The sequence below is a fragment of the Bubalus kerabau genome, chromosome 1 (assembly GCF_029407905.1).
Source record: "Bubalus kerabau isolate K-KA32 ecotype Philippines breed swamp buffalo chromosome 1, PCC_UOA_SB_1v2, whole genome shotgun sequence".
Taxonomy (NCBI): domain Eukaryota; kingdom Metazoa; phylum Chordata; class Mammalia; order Artiodactyla; family Bovidae; genus Bubalus; species Bubalus kerabau.
In genome coordinates, this window is record NC_073624.1 from 185,864,831 (window position 1) to 185,889,668 (window position 24,838).

Sequence of the window (24,838 nt, forward strand, 5' to 3'; positions counted from 1 at the left end):
AGGCCCCCTCCCACTCCCTTAAAAAAAATTTTTTTTTTTTTGGATGTGGACCATTTTCAATGCAGAACAATACTGCTTCCGTTGTTTATATTCTCTCTCTCTCTCTCTCTCTCTCTCTCTCTCTCTCTCTCTTTGTGGCTATGAGTCATGTGGGATCTTAGCTCCCCATCCAGGGATTGAACCTGCATCCCCTTCATTTGAAGCAACGTGTTACCCACTGGACTGCCTGGGAAGTCCCTAGACCCACTTTCTCCTGGTGTTCCCTGCCTCAGTTTCTTCTGATGGGAAGCCTGGATAGAGAAATTACGTCCAAAGGGAGGAATCAGAAGATCTGCAGGGCACTGGGGAGCCACAGAAGGTGCTTGAGCAGGAGAGTGTCCCTGTGGGTAGATCAAGTGTCCCTTGATCTAACTTAAAAAAGTCTTCAGGGGCTGAAAGTGAGAGACCATAACTTTGCTCAGTCCGATACTCCCTCCAACCTTGGTGCCCAGTGGCTAGATCAGCGGGTGCCCCTTCCCCATGTGCCCTCCTGGTGGGGCTGTTGCTCCCTGGTGATACCCCTGCCCCCCACCCCAGCCTGAGCCAGCCCACAGCACCTGCTCTTCGGGCAGACACCAGGTGTGCGGGGGAGCACAGCCCTGCAGGGAAAGCCACGAACTACAGGCGGGGGCCGGGTGTTGCCTCTACGGAAGCCCTGGTTGACTCCTCCGCGGAGGAGTCTGAGGCCCCGCGAGGCCGATGTGGCTCACGGGGGACTCGCCACGGATGCTGCAACCCGGAGGTAATCCTCGCAGGCAGGTAGCGGCCCAGCCAGGCTGGTGAACGTCCCGGGACCGGCTTGGTGGTGGGGGCGGGGTGGGGGGGATCGGGAACCCACACCGTGACCATCTCCCCCTGGCATCTCAGCCCCTCTCTCGCTGAGATTTCTCCCTCTGACAGCTTTCCTACCTGGCGCCGGCACTTAATGTGTCTCTCTCCCCGTCTTAGCACGCTCTTTCTCTCTCTGGGTTTCTGGATCTGAGAGTCTGTGGCTCTTCGGGTTTCTCTCTGAGTGACCCTGCCCTGGTTGTCCCTCTCTCTCTCTCTCTCTCTGCCTCTGTCCCTTCTGTCCCATCCAACCCCCACTCTCCAGCCGGTGGGGGCGGGGAAGAACAGGCTTACCCCCACCCGAGGGTCCCCTTCCTCTCCCTTCTTAGTTTCTGCCTCCTCTGCCCATGTTGCCCATGAAGGGGAGCAAAGGTGGTGGGCGTTGTCCTGGTGAAGGGGCTGGGATGCAGGTGGCGCCAGGCCCAGGCCCCATGGAGCCGGGTGTGGGGGCATCAGGCTTCAGACCCTGAATGAGGCTGACATTCGTTTTGGGGGCCACTTTGCAGCCTCTTCTCCCTGAAGCCCACCTTTCTCCTTGCTTCTTGCCGCTTCTCCCATCACAGGGCTCCTGACTTCCTGTCGTGTGTTTCTGTTCCTTCGGTGGGTATTGCCAACACCCCAAAACCCAGTCTCTGTCCTCCACATGGTGCAACTGCTGATGGCTGATGTCTGGCTAGCTGTAGCCTGGTCAGCTCTAATGGGATGAAAAAACACAGGCTCCATGCATATCCCAAGACCCAAGAATGTGGGTCCCTAAGGGAGACTGCAGCCCCCTGGGGATGGGGGTGGGTGGCCGGGAGATTTGGTGGGGGGTTGAGGTCTCAGAAGAGTCTGCTTCAGGGACCAGGGAGGGTCTGCTGTTGGGTGGTCTTGTAAGGGGTCTGGCTGTAGGGGAGGGTCAGGTTTGTTTCTCAGGAGTCCGACTGTGTTCTGGGATCTGGTGGTGAAGCAGCTCCAGCTGCAGTGCAGACCTGTGGGTATGTGTGCTCAGGGTTGGTGTGCTGTGGGGTCTGACTAGGTAATAACTGTGGGGAGCCAGTTATTGTAAGGATTTGAGGGTCCCTGGGCTCTGGCATGTTGGTGATGAGGTTCCAGCGGCCGTGGAGGATGGATATGGGCGGTTTGCAGATATGGGTGGCTGTTTGCTGGGGTCTGTGGAGTGTGGGCGGAGAAGGCAATGGCACCCCACTCCAGTACTCTTGCCTGGAAAATCCCATGGACGGAGGAGCCTGGTAGGCTGCAGTCCATGGGGTCGTGAAGAGTCGGACACGACTGAGCGACTTCACTTTCACTTTTCACCTTCATGCATTGGAGAAGGAAATGGCACCCCACTCCAGTGTTCTTGCCTGGAGAATCCCAGGGACAGGGGAGCCTGGTGGGCCGCCGTCTATGGGGTCGCACAGAGTCGGACACGACTGAAGTGACTTAGCAGCAGCAGCAGCAGTGGAGTGTGGGTTTGTGGAGTGTGGGTTGGTGGCCATCAGCTCTCTCGCTTGCCCTGTCTCTCCTTCCCTCTCTGCTTCCTCTGTCCATCTCTTTCTCCTCTTCTCTCTCTGTCCCACCGCAGTCCACATTGATCCACATGCCTGATGATGTGGCTACCATCTGGCCACAGTGGGTGCCTTGGGGCTAATGGTGGGCATGGAGTGTGGAGTCGCATGTTCATTTGGAGCAAATGGGCTGGAGGTTTGTGTCTCAGAGACCTTCTCCCACCCCGGGGCAAGCTTTGTCCCATAAACTTCATCCATCTTCAGAACTCTTTTCACCTTATAAAAGGTCTCCTTCCCCAGCCCCTATCTCCAGTCTACTTTCTGTCTCTGTGAATCTGACTCTTTTATGCACCTCCTGTAAATGGAATCAGGCTATTTGTCCTTCTGTGTCTGTCTTCTTTCACTGAGCATCATGTCCTCAAGGTTTATCCACGTTTTGCAAGTGTCAGAATCTCCTTCCTTTTTCAAGGCCGAATAACATTCCACTGTATGTATGGATCCCATTTCACACTTTAATTCATTTATCAATAGACATTGGGTAGTTCCTACCTTTTAGATATTGTGAATAATGCTGCTATGGGCATGGTCTACAACTATTTCTTCCAGACTCTGCTTTCAGTTCTGTTTGATATATACCCACAGGTGGAAATGCTGGCTCATATGGTAATTCTACGTTTAATTTTTTGAGGAACTGCCAGACTGTTTTCCACAACGGCTGGACCATTTTGCATTCCCACCAACAAGGTACAAGGGTTCCAGTTTCTCCACACCCTAGCCAACTTATTATTTTCTGTCTTTCGATAGAAGTCTAATGGGTATGAAGTGGTATCTCATTGTGGTTTTTCCTGTTTAAAATTTTATTGGTGTATAGTTGATTTCCAAAGTTGTGCTAGTTTCAGGACTTCATTGTGGTTTTACTGTGCATTTCCCTAATGATGATTGATGTTGAGCATCTTTTCCTGTGCGTATTGACCATTCAGGTATCTTCCTGGGAGAAATGTCTTTTCAAGCTCTTTGTTCATTTTTAAAATTGAGTGTTGTTGTTGAATCATAGTTCTCTATATATTCTGGATATTAATCCTTCATCAGATATATGATTTGCAAATGTTTTTTCCCATTTGTGAGTCACCTTTTTACTCTGTGGATAGTGTCTTTTGATACACAAAAGCTGGGTGCACGTGCGTGCTGTCGTATGCTCATGCTAAGTCACTTTAGTTGTGTCTGACTCTGTGCAACCCTATGGACTGCAGCCTGCCAGGTTCCTCTGTCCATGGGATTCTCCAGGCAAGAATACTGGAGTGGGTTGCCATTTCGTCCTCCAGGGGATCTTCCCCACCCAGGGATAGATCCTGTGTGTTTTACGTCTAACCTGCATTAGCAGGTGGGTTCTTTATCACCAGCACCACTGTTACGTGCTCAGTTGTAGCCAACCGTTTGCAACCCCATGGACTGTAGCCTGCAAGGCTCCTCTGTTCATGGGATTTTTCGGGCAAGAATACTGGAGTGGGTTGCCATTTCTTCCACCAGGGGATCTTCCTGACCCAGGGATTGAACCCGTGTCTCTTGCATTGGCAGGTAGAGTCTTTATCACTTGAGCCACCTGGGAAGCTGGGTCCAGGTGAGCTCTATCTTGGGGACCTAGGCTTCCCAGGTGGCGCTAGTGGAAAAGAACCCACCTGCTAATGCTGGAGACAGTAAGAACCATGGGTTTGATCCCCGGGTTGGGAAGATCCCCTGGAGGAGGGCACAGCAACTCACTCCAGTATTCTTGCTTGGAGAATCCCATGGACAGAGGAGCCTGGTGGGCTACAGTCCATAGGGTCGCAGAGTCGGATACAACTGAAGCGACTTAGCACAGCACAGGGTTCCAACCAGACCAGTGCCACTTCTGATCCAATAAAATAGCCCCTGGGACCAGACCTGGTCTTTTTTTTTTTAAATTAATTAATTAACTTTTGGTTGCACTGGGCCTTCGCTGCTGTGTGCGGGCTTTCTCTAGTTGTGGCGAGCAAGGGCTGCTCTTCATTGCGGTGTGAAGACTTCTCATTGTGGTGGCTTCTCTTGTTGTAGAGCATGGGCTCCAGATGTGTAGGCTTCAGTAGTTATGGCTTCTAATGCATGTGGGATCTTCTCACACCAGGGATCGAACCTATGTCCCCTGAGTTGGCAGGTGGATTCTCAACCAGTGGACCACCAGGGAAGTCCCAGACCTACCTGGTCTTAATAAATCAGGCTTGGATGTGGGCACCTCCCTTAAAGCAGGGTTTCTCCACACACACTATTGACATTAGTGCTGGAGAGTCTTCTGTCCTGTGTATTATGGTATGTTTAGCATCTCCGGCTTCTACTGTTAGATGCCAGAGACACCCTCCCCTTGTGATGACAACCACATACATCTCCAGACATTGACAAACATCCCCTGGGTTTAGAACCACTGTCCTAAAGCAGGAGTGGGAGGCTAGAGAATGCTGCGGGGTTGGGGGTGGGGCAGGCTTTGCAGAAGAGAAGTCAGGAGCCCTGGTACCACCTCAGGTGATCAAGCCTTGGTCTCCTCACCTGTAGAATGGGAGCCTGGGAGAGATGCCAGGATTCAGTACATGCACTCATTCATTCGACAAGTTGTTTATCAAGCGCCTACTATGTGCCTGGCCCAGGGGTGGGAAAACACTGGGGAGAAGAAACCCAGGCCCTGGTCTCAAAGGAGAAAGAGAGATGTGAGTCAATGAATTATACAAGGGAGTGTAATGAATGCTAAGCGGCGGAAACACCTTGTTTTAGTAGGTGCAGAGCAGGGGCTCATGAACTATCCTGGGAGGTCAGCAAGGGCTTCTCAGAGAGGCTGCAATCCTAGGATGAGAAAAGGGCAACCAGGGGAACCAAGGAAGGGTGGTCCGGGCAGAAGGGCCGCATGTGCAAAGACCCTGTGGTGGGTTGGAGAGGTCAGAAGGCCAGTGTGGTGGGAGCTTAGAGGGGACCAGCTCCATCTACTGCTCAGGGTCCCCTGGGTGGGGCGTGGGAGCTTCGGTCTTGATCTGTTGAGGGTTTTTCACTGGAAAGTGGCATAATCTGATTTGTGTGTTGAAAGAGATTGCTCCAACAGATAGTGACTGTAAAGTGCTTAGCACAGGCAGGGTTGGGCACCCAAGTAGGGCCCCCGATGATGCCAGTGAGGGTTTGGGGAGCCCAGAGAAGTCACAGGGTCTAGTCACTGCTTGTGTCAAGGTCCCCAGGGACAGCTCCAGCTTGTCCCTGGGAACCACAGAGTATCCAGCTCAGGGTGGGGGCTGGGAAAGTGGGGTGTCTCTGCTTTGAGGGCAGCTGCAGAGATGGCGGAGGAGCAGTACCCTTGGCCTGGAGGGCAGGCCTCCCAGGGCTGGAAGCTGTTACTCTCATTATGCTCCTGGGCTTGGCTCAGTAGAAAGACCGAGGCCCTGGGGCTCCACAGACACTGAATCCTGAGCCAGGAGCCGTGTAACAGCCTCAAGGTGTCTCGAGACCTCCCATGCCCCACCCCTGGCTGTATCTTAGGCTCCAGAGAGTGGGCTCCAGGGTCCAGATCACCCATGACCTGCTGTGTGACTCTGGGCAAGATACTGTACCTCTCTGAGCCTCTGTGGAAAAAAGGGGAGAACCTGACTTCCAGGGAAGCTATGAGAATGAAACAAGATTGTTCACGTTGGTTCATTCACTCAATAAATAGCTATATGGATAGTTATTTGGCATGTACTGCATGCCAGCTGCTGTTGTAGGCACTGGGGACAGAGAAGGGTGCCCAGGGGCTGGCATTCTAGAAACTGAAAGACACTAAGCAAATAAGTCAGTAATGAAAAAGTAAGGGAGATACTTCCTGGGTGATCCAGTGGCCGAGACTCCATACTTCCAAGGCAAGATGCAGGGGGCACAGGTTTGATTCCTGGTTGGGGAACTAAGATCCCACATGCTGCATGGCATGGCTAAAAAAAAAAAAAAAAAATAATAATAAGGGAGTGGTAAAAGGCCCTGATGCTGAGAAAGACTGAAGGCAGTAGAAGGGGGCGACAGAGGACAAGATGGTTGGAAGGCATCACCGACTCAGTGGACATGAGTTTGAGCAAGCTCTGGGAGATGAAGGACAGGGAAGCCTGATGTGCTGCAGTCCATGGGGTCGCAAAGAGTTGCACACGACTGAGTGACTGAACAACAACAAAAACAGTGATACGTTCATCCAATAAATGCAAAGCAAGAGAGAAAATGAATGGGGGTGTGGGTGGGAGTTTAGCCTGGGGGTGGTCAGGGCAGATCTTGCTGAGGCACTGAGACCTGTTAGGAGGTGAGGGAGGGGCCACGTGTGTATCTGGAGGAACAGCATTTCAGGCAGAGGGAACAGCCTGTGCAAAGGCCCTGAGGCAGGACCGGGCCTGGTGTGTTGGGGGAACAAGTGAGGAGGCCTGTGCAGCTAGAGCAGGGTGAGCCAGGGGAGCCAGAGCTACTAGGCTCAGTGTAGGTGTGTGTAGGCCCCGGTGGGCCTGGATGGGGTCTGGCCACCTGCAGAGTCATTTGCAGACTTGGCTGCCTGGCAGAGAGACCCTCCTGGCAGGAGACTGAGTGGGCCCAGGGGCTGGCTGGGTCCTGACGTTGGTGGGACATGGTGTGAGTGGTGACTGAGGCCAAGTACCCTCAGCCCCTCCAGTGACACCACCTCCGGGCTAGGGAGGGCCTCGAGCTTCTACCCGGCAGCCAGACCCCACCCTGCCAGGCACTGAGAAGCTGGGGTTCCTCTTGTTTGGGGGGTTGTTCTGGTTTGGGCTGGAGAGATGGGGACGCAGAGCCTGAGGGATTTGTCTGGTCAGGGGCGGAAGGCTTTAGGTACCAGAGATGGATTCTTTTCCATGTGACTTGCAGGAGGTGAATTTCCATTGGGCTGTCACTCACAGGCAGCCAACCTGCCCTTGGATCAGACCCCCGCCCCCCTCCCCGTGGGCCCTGGGTGCCTCCCTGAAGCTTGGCATTGACAAGCAACACCCACTACCTTTTGGGACTAAGTGTGTACCTGGGTTACTTACCAACACAGGCACCGACCTTGTACCCGTTTGACAGGTGAAAAGACAGGCTTGGCAAAGACCAGAAATTTGTGTCAAGTCAGGATATGTGCCTTGCCACCTCAAGGATGGAACCCATGGCCTGGCTCCTGACACCCCTCCCCCATCCTCCCCGCCCCTTTCCTGCCAGTTCCTGGCTCCGGGGACTCCAGCTGGGCTTGTGGGCTGGGCACAGAGGTACCAACGGCTTCCGGCCACTCCCTGCGCCCCGGGAGGGCAGAGGGGAGGGTTGGCCGCAGACCAGAGTGCCTTGCATTTTTTGCCTTGAAATCTGAGTTCCCACACAGGGTTCTCGGTTTTAGAGGTAGGTTCCGCTGGAGCTTCTGTGAAGTAGGGTTCTCTCAGAGCGAGAGTGCGCGGCCCGGAGGCGCTATTCGGTGCATTGAACCCTGTGAGGATGTAGTCTCTTGCGACTCTTCGTTGGAATGGGTTGGGCTGCGCTAGGGCCGTAGGAACAGCTCCTGTGAGTCCTCTCTCTTCCCTGGGTCACCTTCTGAGTCAGAGGACAGCCACATGAACAGATTGGGGAGGAAGGCACCCCCGGGCCCTGAATCTGTGCAGGGAAGGGTGGATACCTCAGAGAGAGGGACTGAGAGAAGCAGTTTCTGACCCCCCAGTTGCATAGCTCTTGTGACAGGCAGCTCATTATCACTCGAGACAGCCTCTGCTGGAATTTTAAGAAAAATTTCTCCCTCTCTGTGGTTCTTTCTCTGCCTTCTGGGACTACACAGAGCACATCCCTTCTCCAAATATTTCACTCCTCCTGCATTTACTGAACATCTGTTCTGGAGATTGGGTTTTCCCTGGTGGGTCAATGGTAAAGAATCTGCCTGCCAATGCAGGAGATACAGGTTTAATCCCTGGGTAGGGAAGTTCCTTGGAGAAGGAAATGGCAACCCACTCCAGTATTCTTGCCTGGGAAATCCCATGAACAGAGGAGCCTGGTGGGCTACAGTCCATGGGTTCACAAAAGAGTCAGACACAACTTAGCAACTGAAGGACGACAAATTCTGGAGATCGGTGGATATGGGGAGGCAGACTCAAGAGTGATCCCTGTGGAGGTGATGGTGAAAGCCCCTGGGTACAGGGAGCCAGAAGATGCTCCTGGTCTAGATAAGAGGGATCAGTCTGGTAGGCTTCCTGTGTGAGGCAAAATCTAGGCTCAGTTCTGAAGGATGAATAAGATTTGGCTGGGGAATTGGTGAGGGAAGAGAAAGAATGTTTCAGGCAGAAGAAACAGCGTGTAGAGATGAGAGAACATCTTTTCAGTAAATGAAAGAGGTTCTAACTGGTTGGAATGGTGTATTTGAGGGATATTGGGGCTACTGAGGGCAAAATAGGGAGATGCTTGAAGCAGTGATCCAGGTGGGAAGAAAGGGGCACTTTTACTCCTCAGACAGGGTTTAAGCCTAACTGTGTTTCATATTGCCTAATTGTTTTGCCAGGAAGCAATTGACACCTCCGCCTTCTAGATATAGAAGTGCCCATCTCACCGCATCCTTGCTAGCATTGGGTTTTATCGTTTTCTAAAATCTTTGCCAATTTCAGTTGGAAAAAAACAGTATCTCATTGTGTAAATGAAAACAAATGAGTATTCCTCTTATAAGGGATGGGGCAAACCATTTTTCCGGAGGTGCATCACCCACATGAATGCCACTTCTTGCTGTTAAGTGTTAAGAAGTCTTACACCCACTGGAGAGTTTTTGGTCATTTGTAGCTCCCCACTTAGCATGGAACAAGGGGAAAGCTTGTGGGCTCCTTTTGGCCACATGGGTGGGGAATTTATGGGCTTACTGTCTCTTCTTTGATTCATCTTTTCTTCCCCTCACCTTTAAAATTTTCCTTTCAAACTTTTTTTCTCTCTCCTGTCTTGGTGGTTGAGACCCCAAGTGATTGTAGTTTGTTCTTATCTGGTATGTCTTTGGGCTCAAGGAAGGAGTTTGCTCAGCTCCAGGAAGGCGTTCTGTGTGAGACCATCTGGACATGCCAGGTGTCTTGTACACACAACTTACTATTTAATTCTCAAAACATCTCCATGTGATAGGGCCCCTTGAACCCATTTTTATTGCTGTTCAGTTGCTAAGTCCTGTTCAGCTTTTTGAGACCCCAAGGACTGCAGGATGCCAGCCTTCCCTGTCCTACACCATCTCCTGGAGTTTCCTCAAATTCATGTCCATTGAGTCAATGATGCCATCCAACCATCTCATCCTCTGTCGCCCTCTTCTGCTGTGCTCAATTTTTCCCAGCATCAGGGTCTTTTCCAGTGAATCAGCTTGTCGCATCAGGTAGCCAAAGTACTGGAGCTTCAGCTTCAGCATCAGTCCTTCCAATGAATGTTCAGGGTTGATTTCCTTTAGGATTGACTGGTTTGATCTCCTTGCAGTCCACAGGACTCTCAAGAGTCTTCTTCAGCACCACAATTTGAAAAAATCAATGCTTTGGTGATCAGCCTTCTTTATCGTCCAACTTCCACATCTGTACATGACTACTGAAAAAATCATAGCTTTGACTAGATGGATCTTTGTCGATGAAGTGAACCCGTTTTATGGATGAGGAATCAGAGGCTCATAGACCAGCATCCCATGGCCAATACTGACTATTCCTCTTCTGACATTAAGATTCTGTTTAATTAAATTCTAATTTGGGAGGAGAGGGCTATGCTTTGCTCCATACCCCTCATTCCCACCCTGTCCAGTCAGAGAATGGAAGCCCTGCTTCTCATCAGGAAGGAACTTTGAAGTTCAGCCCAGCAGCAACCTTATAATACGGGGAAAGGAAAGAAAAACAGACAAGAGAGAGAGGGGAGCCATAGAACACTCTTGGAGAGTCATAGATGGCCTCAGGCTCAGGTCCTGAGGCTAGACTTCAGTTCTGGGCTTTTCAAAGCTGAGCTCTGAGTACTATTTCCATTTTGGCCACTAAAATTCCATCTGACCTTGGTAAGTCTGTTCCCAAATCTGGATCTCGGTTTCTGCTTCTACTAGGCAACCCATGTCTTGAGTTTTTTTTTTTTTTTTCTTCTTAGTAACTATATTTTTCATAGCTGAGAAATTCATTCTTTTAAAATATCTACTTGCTTTTGTTTTATAGCCTCCTGTTCTGGTCTTATGGTTAGTATTCCCTCCTTTATCTTTTTGAATCACTTTATATATTCATTGTAAAACTCTTTGAAGATTGCACTGATTATGTCTATTTCTGCAGATGTAAATTCTTCCAGTTGGGGAGTTTGTGGCAACTTCATGAAGTGGTTGTGAATTCCTCATCTCTTCAGGATCTCTTCCCCTGTCCTCTGAGTCTTCTGAGAATGTGCATCTTTGACATCATATATTAGGGGGCCCTACATTTCTGTGGGTGGGGGCATCCTTGTCACTGGGCATCTCTGCTTTGATCTCTGGTTCACATTGGCGCTTCTCTGTCCAAGTGTTTGGAGGAGGAACAAGGGAGGTCTCTGTGGGTACTTGGTCTGCCATCTTGGATGGAAGTCCAATTTCATCATCTATAAACTGATACCATTGTGTTGGATGGACTGTAAGTTTATCCATTCTATATATAATAGTTTGCGTCTGCTAATCCCCAACTCTCAATCCTTCCTTCCCCCACCACCTCCTCCTCCTTGGCAACCACAGAGTCTGTCCTCTAGGTCGGTGAGTCTGTTTCCATTTTGTGTGGGTGTTTTCAACACAGATAACCATTAGGGTCTGGCAGCAGAAACTTAGTGGGAGAGGATTCTACCACCACCATCAAATAAAAAATAACCCTGTGGCTCATTTTGTAGTGTTATGTACTGGCTTTTCACACCTATGATCTCATTCTTTATACAACCAATGAAGTAGGTACCACTATTACCTTCAGTTTAAATGAGGCATTGGAAGCTCAGAGGAGTGACAGGACTTGCCCCCACACACTCAGCTGGGAGGGAAAATCTGAACCCAGACAGAACTGACTGAAGCTCTTTCCTCTGTCCATCCGTGCATCATTCTGACAGCCTGGATGTTCATCTCAGCCCTGCCGATTGCCAGCTGTTCGGTAGCTGGACCCCTTTTTCCTCTGTGGACACCGACCTCTATTCTTCAGAGGTGCTGAACAAACGCAAAACTCTGTCCTCAGTGGAAGAAGCAGGGAAAAGCCGGGAGGATTCAGCGGATGTGTTCAAGTGTGGGCTCTGCTGTCTGTTGCACCTGGAGGCAGGTGACTGACTCAGGTTAGTCACGGGGTCTCTCAGCTGTTTCTTCATCTGTCAAATGAGGACAATAACTGAGCGTTTCTCTTTGAGTGGTGGTGAGTGCAGAGCAAGACACTGCATATGCCTGGCACACATATGCCAGTAGGTCCTCATTAAACATTACCACCTTCCTTAGAGACTGGAATCGGAATAGAGGAATGTGAATGTCAGTTCATCAAATCCTTAGGGGCCAGAGAGAGGAGTTTCTCGAACACTCACACAGAGAACACATTCTAATGGGAAAAAAGTCTGGTGAAGGTGGATTTTGCTCTGTACCCAGGAAGACCTCCCCCTCCTCCTCATTCTCCCCTTCCTCCTTCCCCTCCCCTTCCTCCTCTTTCTTCTTCCTCTTCTCCTTCTTTATCTTCTTTTTTTTTAAACAAAATTTATTGAAGTACAATTGATTTACCATGTTGTGTTTAATTGATGGTGCTGGTTTAGTCGCTCAGTCATGTCCAACTCTTGTGAACCCCATGGACTGTAGCCTGCCAGGCTCTTTTGTCCCTGGGATTCTTCAGGCAAGAATACTGGAGTGTGTTGCCATTTCCTTCTCCAGTGTTTAATTTATGCTCTACAGCAAAACGACTCAGTTATACACATATATTTTTTTCATATTCTTTTCCATTATGATTTTTTTTACAGGATATTGAATATAGTTTCCTGTGGTATACAGTGAAAAGTGAAAGTGATAGTCACTCAGTCATGTCTGACTCTATGCAACCCCAATGGACTATAGCGTGCACCAGGCTTTTCTGTCCATGGAATTCTCCAGGCGAGAATACTGGAGTGGATTGCCTTGCCTTCCTCCAGGGGACCTTCCTGACTCAGGAATTGAACCCAGGTTTCCTGCATTGCAGGCAGACTCTTTACCATCTGAGCCACCAGGCAAGCACAGTAGGATCTTAAAAAAAAATTTTTTTTTATTTATCTATTTTTATTTTTGGCTGTGCTGAGTCTTTGTTGCTGCATGGGCTTATATCTAGTTGAGGCAAGCAGGGGCTACTCTCTGCTGCTGCTGCTAAGTCACTTCAGTCGTGTCTGACTCTGCGTAACCCCAGAGATGGCAGTCCACCAGGCTCCCCCGTCCCTGGGATTCTCCAGGCAAGAACACTGGAGTGGGTTGTCATTTCCTTCTCCAATGCATGAAAGTGAAAAGTGAAAGTGAAGTCGCTCAGTTGTGTCTGACTCTTAGCGACTCCATGGACTGTAGCCCACCAGGCTCCTCTGTCCATGGGATTTTCCAGGCAAGAGTACTGGAGTGGGGTGCCATTGCTTTCTCCAGGGGCTACTCTCTAGTTCTGGTGTAAAGGCTTCTCCTTTGCCATGGCTTCTCTTGTTGCAGAGCACAGGCTCTATGGTGCATGGGCTCAGTAGCTGTGGCTCCCAGACTCTAGAGCACAGGCTCAATAGTTGTGGAGCATGGGTGCTTTGGAGCATGTGGCATCTTCCTGTACCTGGGATTGAACCCATATTTACCACTGAACCACCAGGGAAGCCCCTAGAGTAGGATCTTGTTGTTTATCCATCCTATATATAATAATTTGCAACTGGTAATCCCAAATTCTCAATCCTTTCCCTCCCCCACCCCCTCTGCCTTGGCAACCACAAGTCTGCTCTCTGCATCTGTGAGTCTGTTTCCATTCTGTAGAGAAGTTCATTTGGGTCCTATCTTAGATTCCACATATAAGTGATACCATATGGTATTTGTCAGAAAGACCTTCTTGACTATGAGAAGTCACCCAGCCTCGCAGCAGCTGACTTTAGTGAATGAGTTCCCCGTCACTTGGGGGGAACTGAGAAGAGCCTTGACTGCCACCAGTCAGACAGTCAGTGGAGGGTGATGGGGCTGGGGTGGAGTTGTGCTGGGCCATCTCTGAGGGAGATTTTCCGGTTTCCTCTTCCCCTCACTGGCTGATTCATGGGAAGTGTCCCCTGACTTGCCTGCCCCCACCAGCACCTCCTCCACGACCACAGGAAGGCCCAGCCCAGCGCTCGCTGCGTATTCTCTAAATAAACTCAGGCAGCTGAGCTATCTACTGCCCCATCTCCCTCTGGGTTCCTGTGGAGGTGTCGGGGTGGTGGTTAGGGGGGCCTCTGGCCAAGCCACAGAGAGGAGGGGACTCGGGCAGGGAGCCGCACAGTGAGGCTGAACCCTGTCGGCCTCATGGGCATAGCGTGAGAGCCTCCGGTTCCTCTTGTAACTGACCACCAGCCCACGCTCCGCCTCCTTCCCTGGGCATCTGCTGGCTTTGACTTGGGCTTAGGTGACCCTTAGGCTGTTCTTCTCCCTTTCCAGCCCAGCTGGCCCCCATCCTCTCTCCCCAAGCCAGAATAGTGCCCTTTGGATGCTGGTCCCAGGGTCCTGGGATATGCCTTTGACACCCGTCATCTCCTGGCTTTGTGAGGGCAGGGAGACTGTTCAGTTTTCCTCTGCCAGCCCAGTAACCACCTTAGAACCTGGCACAGTGTTGTATGAGTGAATGAATAAATATATATCCCAAGGTGTTTTGTGAAGTTAATATTTCATGGCCAAATACATTTGAGAACTTCCAAGTCAAACACAAGTTAAACCTTTTTGCAGGACTCGTCAGAGCCTTTAATGATTCCCACGTGTTTGTGATTTTCATATAAGAACAAGGAATGCAATATTTTTCAAATATATTTGTATCTCTTGTTTTTGGCAGAACACTGTTGCCACTGGGATTCTTTTATAAAAAATAATGTTCTTTATTTTTGGCTGTGCTGGATCTTGGTTGCTGCACGGGGTTTGCTCTAGCTGTGGTGAGTGGAGTCTACTGTCTAGCTGCAGTGCTTGGTCTTCTCATTTCAGTGGCTTCTCTTGTTGCAGAGTACGGGCTCTAGGGCGAGTGGGCTTAGTCCCGGACTCTATACCACAGGCTCATAGCTGTGGTGCATGGGCTCAGTTACTCTGCGACATGTGGGATCTTCTTGGACCAGGGGCTGAACCCGTTGTCTCCTGCATTGGCAGGCTGATTCTTTACCACTGAGCCATCAGGGAAGCTGGGCCACTGGGATTCTTGAGAATAAACTTTTGCAAAATGTGGGTCTAGGATTATGGTCAGAATTCCTAGGAGTGTTGTTATTTGACTGTTTATGCCTCCATGCTTTTTCAAACACGGCCAAGAGCACAGAATAAAAGACAAACTTCAAACAATAACATTAGAAGAGAAAAACTGCATTCCCAACTCAAGAAAGCCACTAGAGTTCATCTCAAAACCCAGTGCTGAGTTTCCTGGTGGCCAAAGCAAGGAGGCTGATGAAGTGGGTTTCACAGTTTTAGACTGGCGGTTCAGTGGGAGGGCCAAACATTCTCTATGTGTGAACAAGATTCTGTTTTTATTCATTTATGTGTCTATTCACTCATTCAACAAATATTTATTTACCCACTACTATCTATGAGCCCAATGTCAGGTACAGGAGTACAATGGTAGACCAAAAAAAAAAAAAAAAAAAAAAAAAAGGCACATGCTGTCCTCATGGAGGTTATTCAGTGGGTTTTTGGAACAAAATTGTCAGCCCCCAGTGTCCACTTTTCCCTTGAGCCCATCCTGAGTCAGAACGCTCATACCTTGTTCTGGATTTCCTCTCATCCTGTTTTGCATCAGAATCACAGAAGGTGATGACATCCTAGGTGCCGGGAACCCAGGGGTTCAGTAGAGACCAGATCTTTGTATCAGAATGTTCAGGAAAACCAACATGGGAAAATGGGCTATGGTAAAAGAGGTGGTTCCTCATCCTTGGGGTGTCCCTGGGGTATCTTTTCTGAGCTGCACTCTAGGGGTTGGGAATCTAATGACTTTGCTTCTTCTGTCTGCTCCTTGTGCTCAGTCCCGTAGTCCCGCCAGGCTCCTCAGTCCATGGGATTCTCCAGGCAAGAATACTGGAGAGGGTTGCCATTTCCTCCTCCAGGGGATCTTCCTGGCTCAGGACTCAAACTCGTGTCTCCTGCACTGTAGGTGGATTCTTTACAGCTAAGCTACCAGGGAAGTCCTCATCTGCTCCTCTTCTTTAATATTTTTTTAAATTTGATTGCATCTGGTCTCTATGGTGACACGTAGGACCTTTGTTGAGTCATGCGGGATCTCCAGCTGTGGTGTGGGGCTCCAGAGCACAGAGGCTCTTGAGTTGTGGCACTTGGGCTCCAGAGCATGTGGGCTCAGTAATTGCTCCAGGGGATGTGGGGATCTTAGTTCCCTGACCAGGGATCCAACCCACATCCCCTGCATTGCAAGGTGGATTCTAAACCACTGGACCACTAGGGAAGTCCCTTGCTCCTATTCTTAACATCCTGGTTCTTCAACACTAGTCATGTGGGAAGTTCTTATCAATTGCTTTCTTATTAGTTGGATGGATGGGTGGGTGGACTCATGGAGGGATATAGAGATGAATGAATGGATTTGTGGAAGGATGATTGGCACATAGGAAGGATGTGTTAGATGGATGAGAGGATGGAGGAACAGAAGGTGGGTGAGTGGACCAGTAAATGAATATATGGATGGAAAGATGCCTGGCCCTTAGTAAAGGCACAAAATTATTATTATTAAAATGTTCTTAGTGTGGTAAAATACACATATCATAAAATTTATCACCTTAACCATTTTTAAGCATACAGTTCAGTGGTATTAAGTATGTTCACATGACATAGATTGTGCAGCCATCACCACCATCCATCTTCATAACTCTTCTCATCTTCTAAAACTGAAATTCTATATCCGTTAAACACTAACTCACTTCTTTCCCTCAGCCCCAGCAACCACCACGTTTTATCAATACTTTCTGTCTTTGTGGCTTTGACTACTCAGGGCTTCCCTGGTGGCTCAGATGGTAAAGAATCTGCCTGCCGTGAGAGAGACCCAAGTTCAGTCCCTAGGTTGGGAAGATCCCTTGGAGGAGGGCATGGAGCCCCAGAGCAGTGTTCTTGCCTGGAGAAGCCCGTGGACAGAGGAGCCTGGTGGGCTACGGTTCTTGGCTACCTTAAGTCCCTCCAATAAGTGGAACCATACGAAAGGAGAGTTTATTCTGTAGTCGTTGGGTTATTTCAGTGAGCATAATGCCTTTAAATTGCGTCTGCACTGAAGCATGTGTCAGGATTTTCTTCCTTTTTTACAAAAATTCTTTTCATTGTAGTGCAACATTGTATCAGGTCAGGTGCACAACTGAGTACATTGGTTATGCATATGAGTGTGTGTGCTACGTCACTGCAGTTGTGTCCTACTCTTAGTGAACTTATGGACTGTAGCCCTCCAGGCTCCTCTGTCTATGGGATTCTCCAGGCAAGAATACTGGAGTGGGTTGCCAAGCCACTCCTAGGCATGGATAATGCATCTCTTATGTCTCCTGCGTTGGCAGGCAGGTTCTTTACCACTGGCATCACCTGGGAAGCCTTATACACTGGATATATACCCAAAAGAATTGAAAGCAGGGTCTCCTTTTAAGAATTTCCTTCCTTTTAAGGGCTGGACAATATTCTGCTGTATGGATGGACTACTTATCCATTCATCTGTTGATGGACACTTGGGTTACTTCTACCGTTTGGCTATTATGAATGATGCTGCTACGAACATGTGTACAAATGTTTCTTTGAGACCCTGCTTTCAATTCTTTTAGGTATATATCCGGTGGGCTTCCCAGGTGGTGCTAGTGGTAAAGAACCCACCTGCCAATGTAGGAGATGTAAGAGACGGGGGTGGTTCGATACCTGGGGTTGGGAAGATCCCCTGGAGAAGGGTATGGTAACCTACTTCAGTATTCTTGCCTGGAGAATCTCATGGACTGAGGAGCCTGGTGGGCTACAGTCCATGGGGTCACAAGGAGTCAGACACGACTGAAGTGATTTAGCAGGTTTAGCCAGAAGTGGAATTGCTGGATCATGTGGTAATTCTATTTTTAATTTTTTTTGAGGAACCATCATAACGTTTTCCACAATGGCTACACCATTTTACATTCCCACAAGCAGTTCATAAAAGTTCCTGTTTCTCCACATCCTGGCCAACCCTTGCTACTTTCTGCTGTTTTGATAGTAGTCATCTGAGAAGGTGTGAGGTGGTATCTCATTGTGGTTTTGATTTTTATTTCCCTAATGATTAGTGATACTGAGTATCTTTTCATGTACTTTTTGGCCATTTATATAGCTTCTTTGGAGAAATGTCTACTCAAGTTGTTTGTTCATTTTTGAATTGAGTTGTTTGGTGTTTGTTGTTGTTGAGTTTTAGGAGTTTCCTATATATTCTGGATACAAATACCTTGTAATCTGCAAATTATATCAGCTTTATGATTTGCAAATATTTTCTCCTATTCTGTGGGTTGCCTTTTTATTCTGTGCATAGTGTCCTTTGTTGTGCAAAATTTAAACATTTTCATGAGGTCCAATTTGTTTATTTTTTATTTTTCCTGTAGGCACAATATTATTTTAAAAATAAAGCTAACAGTGAATGAATTGACAGATGGATGAGTGACTGGGCAGGGAATAGACAGAGGATTGTACAATCAAATGGGGGATGGATGGGTGTCCTTCACTATCTCCTGGAGTTTGCTCAAATTCATATCCATGGAGATGGAATTCATGTCCATGGAGTCAGTGATGCTATCTAACCATCTCATCCTCTACCACTTCCTTCTTCTTTTGCGTTCGATCTTTCCTAGCATTAGGGTCTTTTTCAGTGAATCGGCTCTTCTCATCAGGTGGCCAAAGTATTGGAGCTTCAGCCTCAGTATCAGTCCTTCCAATGAATATTCAGGACTGATTTCCTTCAGGATTGACTGGTTTGATCTCCCTGCAGTCCAAGGGACTCTCATCTTCTCCAGCACCACAATTTGAAAGCATCAATTCTTTGGCACTCAGTCTTCTTTATGGTCCAACTCTCACACCTGTACATGACTACATAGCTCTGACTATACAGACTTTTGCTGGCAAAGTGATGTCTCCGCTTTTTAACACACTGTGAATTTTTGTCATAGCTTTCCTTACAAGGAGCAAGCGTTTTTAAATTTCATAACTGCAGTCACCATCCGCAGTGATTTTGGAGCCCAAGAAAATAAAATCTGTCACTGTTTCCACTTCCCCCCCTTCTATTTGCCAGGAAGTGATGGGACCGGGATGGATGGATAAATAGATGCTTGGTAGATGAAGGGATGAATGGATGGAATGGGAGATGGCTAGGTAGGTCGGTGAAGGGTGTATGACTGAGTGAGTGGGCGAATAGAAGACCTTATGAATATATATAAGTAGGGTGGATGGGCAGGTGGAAACCTCTGGCTGCAGATGGAGATCTTGGTGTACAACCTTGGCACTTTTCAGGTGAGTAGTGGCTTATCTTCTGACCCCACCTTGGCTCAGTTTAACTCCACGGACACATATTCTCTTTTTCTAGGTTTGGCTTTCCTTCTGTGTCTCTCTGGGTCTCCAAGAATCCTACCCTGAAGCTCAGATTGAACTAAGCCCTTGGCTTGTGTGCTGACCTCCTCAGTAGTAAGAACTCCTGGGAAAGAGCCTCCGTCTTCCTGAGGATATGGTACCCAACCTACTCTCCCTGACTCCAGTGGCTTCCTTTTAAGCCCGAAATCCATCCTCTCTCTGGCAGCCTCACCCACTTCTCCCTCAGACATCAAACCATCCCATCAGCTCCCCACTCTTTCTGCTACACTCCTTTCTGCCCCCACCCAGCTCTCCAGCCCAATTTCCACTCTTTCATGGGCCCCTCCCCTGGGGATGGTGGAGATACAGGATAAATTAGAGGGACTCATTCAGGGCAGTTTCCTGCTTCCAGTCCAAGAATTCGTCTTTCCTCCCCCAGGGCTCCCAGGCGACCATGGATGTGGGTCTCTTGGTCCTCCCGGATGTACCCCAGGGTCACCGCAAAACTCTGCCGGGAGCGCGGGTTCGCGGTCCGGCCGTGCGCCGGCAGCGGGAGTTCATGCCGGAAGAGAAGAAGGACACAGTTTACTGGGAGAAGCGCAGGAAGAACAACGAGGCGGCCAAGAGATCCCGCGAGAAGCGCCGTCTCAATGACGCGGCCCTGGAGGGCCGGCTGGCCGCCCTGCTCGAGGAGAATGCTTTGCTCAGGGCTGAGCTGCGGGCGCTCAAGCATCGCTTTGGTCTCCTGCCCGCCACGGGTGGGACCCGGACCCTGCCTACTCTGCTATGGGATTCCCCCTGGCCTGGGGACTCCAGTCCTAGGGCTGATCAGACCCTGACTCTACCTGGCTCCCACGGTTGCCTCTTGAGACCGTGTTCCTTGGACGCTGGGGTTCCAGGATGCTGGCGCTGCCTAGTGGCTCACAGGTGGACTAGCCTGGCCACTCCCCCCAGGTCCCTCCAGGACCCTGCCTCAAAAAGAGTGGACATGGCCTTGCAGGCTGCCCTGCCTGCTGCCTTCTTCAGCTGTCACCTCCTGGATAGGCACGGGGGCCCCAGACCAGAGCTCAGGCCCTGCTGGGGGCTGTGGTCACCCATACCCACTGCATACCAGGCCTCAGGGTCCTCTGACGTGTTGCTGACAGCCGGTGTGGATCCCATGGGGTTGCCTCCCAGAGTGGCCTGCCCGGTCCCTGAGAACCATCCCCAGGAGGATCTGGCTCAGGCCTCCCTGCCCCATAAATTGCGAATCAAGTCCCGAGCTTCCAGCAGAGTACCTTGGGGCTGGGAGAGTGGCGGGAGCCCCATCTGAAAGCTTCCCCTGGGCAAGGCCAGGCCTGCAAGGCTGTAGTGGGGACTGATCATGGGTTTGTCTGGGAGTATGAGTGGCTTGGCTTTGACCCAGCTCCAAAAACTGGGCAAGGCTGGGGATATAATCCACTTTTTAGTGTCCAGACCAGATTTTTAAGAGGAGAGTCTGTGGGACCTTGGGTCATATCATGGTTCCTATTCTGCCTGAAATATGTTTTGGGTAGTCACTTTTTCTTCCTCTTTCCATTTATCCATCCATCCATCCATCCATCCATCCATCTATCCTTCTGTCTGCCCTCCCATCCATTCATCCATTCACTGATCCTTGCATGTGTCCATCTGTCCACTCATCCATCCACCCATCTATGCATTTGTCCATCCATCCTACCTTCCTTCCATTCTTCTATCTGTCTATTCATTCATCTAAACACTCAGCCATCTAATCACATCAACTCACCCACCCATTCTCCCTTTCTCCCACCCTTCCTTCCATCTATCCGTCCTTAGATCTATTGATCCATCCACCCAACCACTTTACTCTGAATCTACACACCTATCCATTCATCTACCTACCCATATGTCTGTCCATTCATCAATACTTTTATACATTAATCATTCATGTGCTCAGTTGATCATTCATTCATTGTCTCACTCATTTATTTACAATTCATAGTGCCCAGCTTAGTAACAAGCGTGAGAACAGCTTCCTGGCTTTGGGGTTCCTATTCTAGGGGGATGGTGGGGACTGGGAACAGACACACTGAGGGCCATACTGAAGGAGAAGGTAAAATTTTAGGATGTCTGACTCCTCACTTCTTGCAGGGGCGGGTGTGTGTACTTACCTCCTGGTGTGGAGGTCAGACTTACCCAGTTCAGGTGGCTTCCTCTGTGTGCTGAGTCACAGCCCAAGCCTCCGGAACAGATCCTCAGTATCTAAGGGTGTGTATGTTAGTCTTCTCTCTCTCTTTGGCTACTTGTATCCTAGAAGACCTCTCAGCCCCAGAACACATCCTGGGCTTGAAGACTTACATCTCCCAAGAAGATCCTGAGGAGACAGGAAGGAGGGCTGCCTGGAGGTGGCAGCTCTAGCCTGTTCCCTTCTTAGCCAGAGCCCACTGTTGGAAAGGGGTAGACTGGGGGTGCAGAGAAGTTGGCTCTCAACGTAAAGATGCCACATAGTTGTGGGTGATCATGCATAGAGGCCTTAAATGCAGGCTTGGCCCTAGAAATGTTAAAAAAATGCTGACAGGCAGACAGAAGAAGGAAGTCGGGGCGTAGCATACCACCTCTGGGAGATGTGGGTAGCTTGGTGCTTCCTCTTGGTGAGTCCACTCATCTGGTGTGTCTGAAGTGTCTGAGCCCAGCTCACTCACACCCCGTGTACTCAGGGGAATGGGGGTTGGTGGCCCTTGGATCATTCAAGTCCCTTTTAACCTTCCAGCTCCAGTTGGAAAAGCCCAGAGAAGGATCTGCCTAAAACAGGTCATAGAATTTCAACATCAGGAGGGGCTCCGAGACTCTAGTGATGAGTGGTTATCTAGTTTCTACCTGCATTCCTCTAGGGACAGAGAACTCACTCCCTTCAAAACCCCATTACTGTTCCTTCTCTACAGCCAGAACCCACTGCTTGAAAACTTCTACCTCTGATCCTATTCTTACCACAGGGGACCACTCAGACCCCCTGCCCCACCCCTCCCTCTACTTGGAGGTGGCCTGTGGAGCCTCTGGTTCCTCTTCTCCAAAGTAGAGACCACCACACCTACCTCAGATGGTTTGAGAAGATTAAATCTCATTTACTACCGTGTAGCACTTCATACGCAAGTTCAACAGATGTTAACTCCTCTCTCTTCTTTTCCTTTTTAGAAAGCACTCACGCTCCCAACCCCAGAGTAGTGCTGTCTTCAGGGGAAATGTCCTCTCATTCTTCAAAATTGTTTCCCTTCACCCTGACCTAGCTCTTTACTATTTTTTTGTCAATGTCATTTATATATGATGGTTCTTGGGACAGAATATGAATCATTTCTTCATTCATCAAATGCATATATATTTTTCAATAAATGTTTTTTTTTTTATCTCCTTCTGTGTGTCAAACAGGAACTGGATGAGGGAAGAAGTATTCCACACTGAAGTGTTTGCAAGTGGAAACTTGCACAAATGTCTAAACTGTTGTCGATTACTCATTTGATGGGCTCTGGGGCCATAGGTGTGGCCTCTGTCCTCTGATAGCCAGTAGGCAACTGCAGCCTTCCATGTGGCTGCCTGGGAGTTGCTGCTGTAAGAACTATCCCATGCCATGTTCCACCCTGGGGCATCCACGGGCCCCTTGGGTCATGTGTGCAACAACATGATTGAATTGGGGACCAGATTTTAGGACATTGTGCAACCACATGTTATGTTTCCTCTTCCACCCATCCTTGTAGGCTGGGGAGATTTCTTTGGCTATCAATGCATGAGATTCCCTTCCTTCTTCGGGTGTGCCTGGCTCATATTGAATGTGCAACAGATGTTGAATGAAAGTTTCTGCCCACCTGAATGATGACTTCTTGGGGCAGAGATAAAATGAGTTGAAAATGTTGATGAGGCCACATTTCTCAGTTTTGTCTGCAAGGGTTCACAGACACATCTTGGTGGAACCCTGTGCTATCTGGATCCTTGACACTCAAGTCATGATCTATGAGCTAGCATCATCAGGATCACTGGGAGCTTGTTAGAAATGCAGAGTCCCAGGCTCCTTCCTGAACTGCTGAGTCAGAATCTGTGTTTTAACAAGGTTCCCAGGAGATCTGTATGCACACTGAAGTTTGAGAAGCATTGACCCAGAGCAGAGGTTGGCAAACTCTTCCTGTACGGAGCAGCCACAGAATGAATATTTTTGACTTTGTGGGATGGCCGCTGTTGCATCTACTCCACCTTTTCATTGTAGCACGAAAGCAGCCATAGACAGTATGTAAATAAGTGGACATAGCTGTGTTCCAATAAAACTTTATTTCCCTAAACAGGTATAGCCAGAATTGGCCCAAGGGCCATAGTTTACTGTTGGTATATACCCAGGAGAGAAATTGCAGACTTGCATGGTGTTTGTCTTCAACCTTGACACTGTCAAAGTGTTCCACTGAGTGGTATTACCAATCCACACTCCTTTGCACGCAGAGGACGTCCGTGTTGTGCTGACATATAATGATTTTTATGAACTGTTTGGTTTTTCCCAATCTGGTGAGTGTAAAATGAATTTAACCTGCATTCATCTGCTGAACATCTTTGCCAAAATCTGTTGACCACTTGGGTTTCCTCTTCTATGAATTGCCTGTTCTGCTGGGATATTTACCTTTTTCTTGTTGATTTCTCAGAGCTCTTTATATATTCCAGATATACATCCTCTGTCACATGTGAACATCACAGCATTCTTGCCTGACTTGTCTTTTCATCTTTTTTCTGGCAGATTTTGTTGAAGACAAGTTCTAAAATCAGATGTTGCCAAATGTATCCTTCTTTTCTATTACAGTTGTACATTTCTGTCTTGTTTAAGAATCCTTCCATGCCTCAAGATCATGAAGATAGTCTCCTAAATGTTCCCATAAATGTTTATAAGTTTTGGTTAACCCATCTCTTTGTGTATGTGTGTGTGTCATTTTGTGGTGGGTTGTGGTTTAGTCCCTAAGTCGTGTCCGACTCTTGCAACCTCATGGATTGTAGCCTGCCAGGCTCCTCTGTCTATGGGATTTCCCAGGCAAGAATATTGGAGTGGCTTGCCATCCCCTTCTCCAGGAGATCTTCCCAACCCAGGGATCCAACTGCGGGTCTCCTGCCTTTCTTTACCATCTGAGCCCCCAGGGAAGCCCTTCATCCTCACAGAGAATGTTAACTAATCTTGTTTCCCTTTCTGCTTTGGCCACCAGGGGGCCTGGGGCTAAACTTACAGCTCAGTCATCATAACCATTCATTCATTCATTTAGAAAATTCCTTTACTCATTTAGGAAATATTTATTGATCGGATACCATGTTCCAGGTACTGAGGAAAGCGCAATGAACAATCTTGACTCTGTAGTGCCAGCAGCCTAGTGAGGGAGACATATAAAAGAAATAAACAAGAAAAAATGTATAGCAGGGTCAGTGGTGATAAATGTCATGGAGAACAAAGAGGTAAGGGGATTGGGAGAGGTAGCGTTGGGTGAGTCATAAAAATTGAAATTGAGAGATCAGGAAAGACCCTGCTGAGAAGATGACATTTGAACAGAGAATTGGATCTATATATGTACTGGGGGAAGACCCCCTCCTTCGGTGAAAAGAACTGTCTGTGCCAAGGTCTGGAGATGGGACCATGCCGGGTGAGTTGGTGAAACATAGAGGAAGCTCATGTGGCTGAGGCTGTGATGGAGGGGGAGAGTGGGAGGAGGTGGGGACAGGGAGGTGATGGGGGGCAGGTCACGCAGGGCCTGTGGGTCGAGGTGAGGACTCTGGTTTCCTCTCTGAGTGAGATGGGGGTGCCGGGGAGTTT

The 24,838-nt window shown here is 49.0% G+C and overlaps 1 protein-coding gene across 1 annotated transcript; it reads left to right on the forward strand.

The window, feature by feature from the left end:
• The first annotated feature begins 685 nt into the window (after positions 1-685).
• Positions 686-22,415, forward strand: NFILZ (NFIL3 like basic leucine zipper). Its single transcript, XM_055546082.1, has 3 exons — positions 686-781; positions 19,049-19,189; positions 19,472-22,415. Exons 2-3 carry the CDS (start codon positions 19,187-19,189, stop codon positions 20,342-20,344), a joined length of 876 nt encoding a protein of 291 aa, XP_055402057.1. The 5' UTR covers positions 686-781; positions 19,049-19,186; the 3' UTR covers positions 20,345-22,415.
• The last annotated feature ends 2,423 nt before the right edge of the window (positions 22,416-24,838 follow it).